The sequence below is a fragment of the Rhagoletis zephyria genome, unplaced genomic scaffold, assembly GCF_001687245.7.
Source record: "Rhagoletis zephyria isolate East Lansing unplaced genomic scaffold, Rhagoletis_zephyria_1.1 Rzeph_scaffold_15663, whole genome shotgun sequence".
Lineage (NCBI taxonomy): Eukaryota > Metazoa > Arthropoda > Insecta > Diptera > Tephritidae > Rhagoletis > Rhagoletis zephyria.
In genome coordinates this window covers 326-2834 of record NW_016172729.1, presented here as the reverse complement: position 1 = coordinate 2834, position 2509 = coordinate 326, and the positions used below count along the sequence as shown (strand labels likewise).

The 2509-nt window shown below is 37.4% G+C and overlaps 1 protein-coding gene across 1 annotated transcript; it reads left to right on the top strand.

The window, feature by feature from the left end:
• Window positions 1–363: 363 nt before the first annotated feature.
• Window positions 364–1679, top strand: LOC108379136 (vitellogenin-1-like; the record flags this gene model as incomplete). Its single annotated transcript, XM_017635459.1, has 3 exons — window positions 364–613; window positions 678–946; window positions 1019–1679. Coding segments are annotated over exons 1-3 (1180 nt in total), but the record flags the coding sequence as incomplete, so codon positions are not given.
• Window positions 1680–2509: the final 830 nt, after the last annotated feature.

Below are 2509 nucleotides of genomic sequence, written 5' to 3'. Positions count from 1 at the left end.
CTTACTTGTTTTCTTATCACACAGACATTATTTTCCTTAATTAGCTTTCTAATACTTTGTGCACGAGCGGCTGTTAAATTGTGACTACAAATCGTTACATATTTATGTAGGCATTACTTTTTGAACATGCGAAATAGATAAGAAAGCATTTTTGTTACACCAAATACTTTGTATACTTAATTGGTTCCACTGACGCATCCGCTTTCGTTAGAATCAATAATAAAAAAAAATGTACAAGTTTGCTAGTCAATAATATATGCAAATATTTAACTATATAAATCGACGCTCTGAGCAAAAGCCGCATGCATAACCTGTTTTGCGCTTTTGAACTTCACTTCCAAACTTCTAAAATATTTCGACACAATGAGAGTCTGCCCACTGTTGGTGAGTATTACTGCAATAAGTGCCTGCTTTGCAGCAGAAATACCGCTTGATGGCGCTCATGCAATAAACATATCCTTGCCGCATTGGCTGAAATCGGCTCGCGAAATCGCAGTTGGTTTAGTGGATTCATTCGGACATCAATTGACACCTAGTCATTTATTCAATTTTGTTGACAATCGTGTGATGGGATTTCCAATGGAATTCGCCTCACTAATAACAAGCAAAATATGTGAGTAATGAGCTTTGGTGGATATTTCAGAAGCTATTTAAATACTTTTACTCTTTTATTTTAGGTGCCGCAGTACTCACTAAACATATCATCAAACCTGACCCAGCTGACGTTCCCAGCATGGATGATATCTTGATTCAATTCCGCACAGCTTGCAATATAAAGACATGCCGACTGAAGGATTTCTCATCCATAGTGGATTTCCCTGACTTTGATGCTAGCAAGAAAGTGGTTATCGCTTCCTCCGGCTGGATGACAAATGCCAACAAGTCTGATGATGTGCTTGATAGTCTGGCGAAAGCTTATAACTGTCGTGGTGATACAAATTTTTTGGTAATCTTAGAAGCTTACTCGTATAGGAAAATTACGTTTATCTGACTTCCTTTGGTTTGCTTGCTCTGACAGGGCATCGATGTTGGTCGTCACCTAGAGGAGATGTACACTTGGTCAGCTTTAAATACAAAAACGATAGGCGAACAAATTGCAAATGCTTTGGTTAATTTAACCAAAGTTGTACCACTCGAAAACTTCCATCTGATGGGCCACAGCTTGGGCGCACAAATTGTTGGTGAAGCAGCCAGACACTTTAAAAACTTAACCGGTAAACAAATACCACATGTTACTGGTTTCGATCCCGCTGGGCCATGCTTTAATTATGGTGAAACGCTAACCACACTCTCGGCAGGCGATGCCGGTTATGTCGACATTATTCACACCAATCCTGGTATAGCCGGCCAATCTGGGGCTACGGGGGATTCGGATTTCTTTGTTGGAGGTCATTTTCCCATACAAAACGGCTGCTTTACTTCAATTTGTTCGCATTCGCGTTCTTGGCAGTACTATGTGGAGTCTGTGTATCCGGGCAACGAGAACAATTTTCTTACTAAGCGTTGCGATTCGCCACTGCGTTTGAAGCAAGGTCGTTGTGTTGGTGAAGAGTATCCAATGGGTTATGCTGTGCCGAAAAATTTGAAGGGCACATATGTCTTGGAGGTAAATCCTACAGCACCATATGGCAAAAATGCTTCATCCAGTTACACAAGTCCAAGTGGGGAGTATTGCAGTTGTGAGAATACTAGTTCTTCCTATTAGTTCACAAGGCATGCTGAGAATAATAATAATAATAATAATAATAATAATAAAGATTCAGGATAACAAGTTGAAATTTGTATGAAGATTTGTTGAAATTTCCTAAATTTTGTTTAAGGTTTGGGACTGTGATGTATGTATATGGGTTTGGTTAAATCTTGGACGGAATTTTTATAGAAAAATAACAAACAAAAAGTTATCTCGTAAAACATTACGAATATTTAAAAAAATCAACACCTGGTCATTTGTTTGCGTCACTGTATATAATTAGCTCTTATCATACGCGACGAATCCCTAAAACTTCTTTTTAACCATTTATTTACATAGAAAAATTTTGAATGCGCATTTTTACGACATCCAAATTGCGAAATTTTGAACTTATTCTCAATTTCAGCTGGAATTGCGTTAGGATTCTCAATTTGGCCATACAAAAAACTGTCTCCTGAAATTGTGTATTATTCTCAAGTTCAGCGAAATTGAGACGAAACTGTCTTAACTTCACAAATGCAACTCTGAAAATTGCTTATTCTGAATTATTAATGAGCCAAAAGAAGAAACAAAACAATTTTGAAAATCAGTTTGACTGTTATTCCTTTATAACATGGATTTGTTTTTAATTTTATAGAGACTTCTACGTTGGTGTCATGCAATTTTTGCCTGAAAAGACATGAAGCTTTTGCCTTAGAAGACCCCTAGTAAAATTTTCCGAAGAATAATTTTCTAGAATATATCAATCCTCTAACGACTATCCAAATTTGCTTTTTGGGAGGTTTGTTGAAGTAAGGGTCAAAACGACCCTTTCAAGCG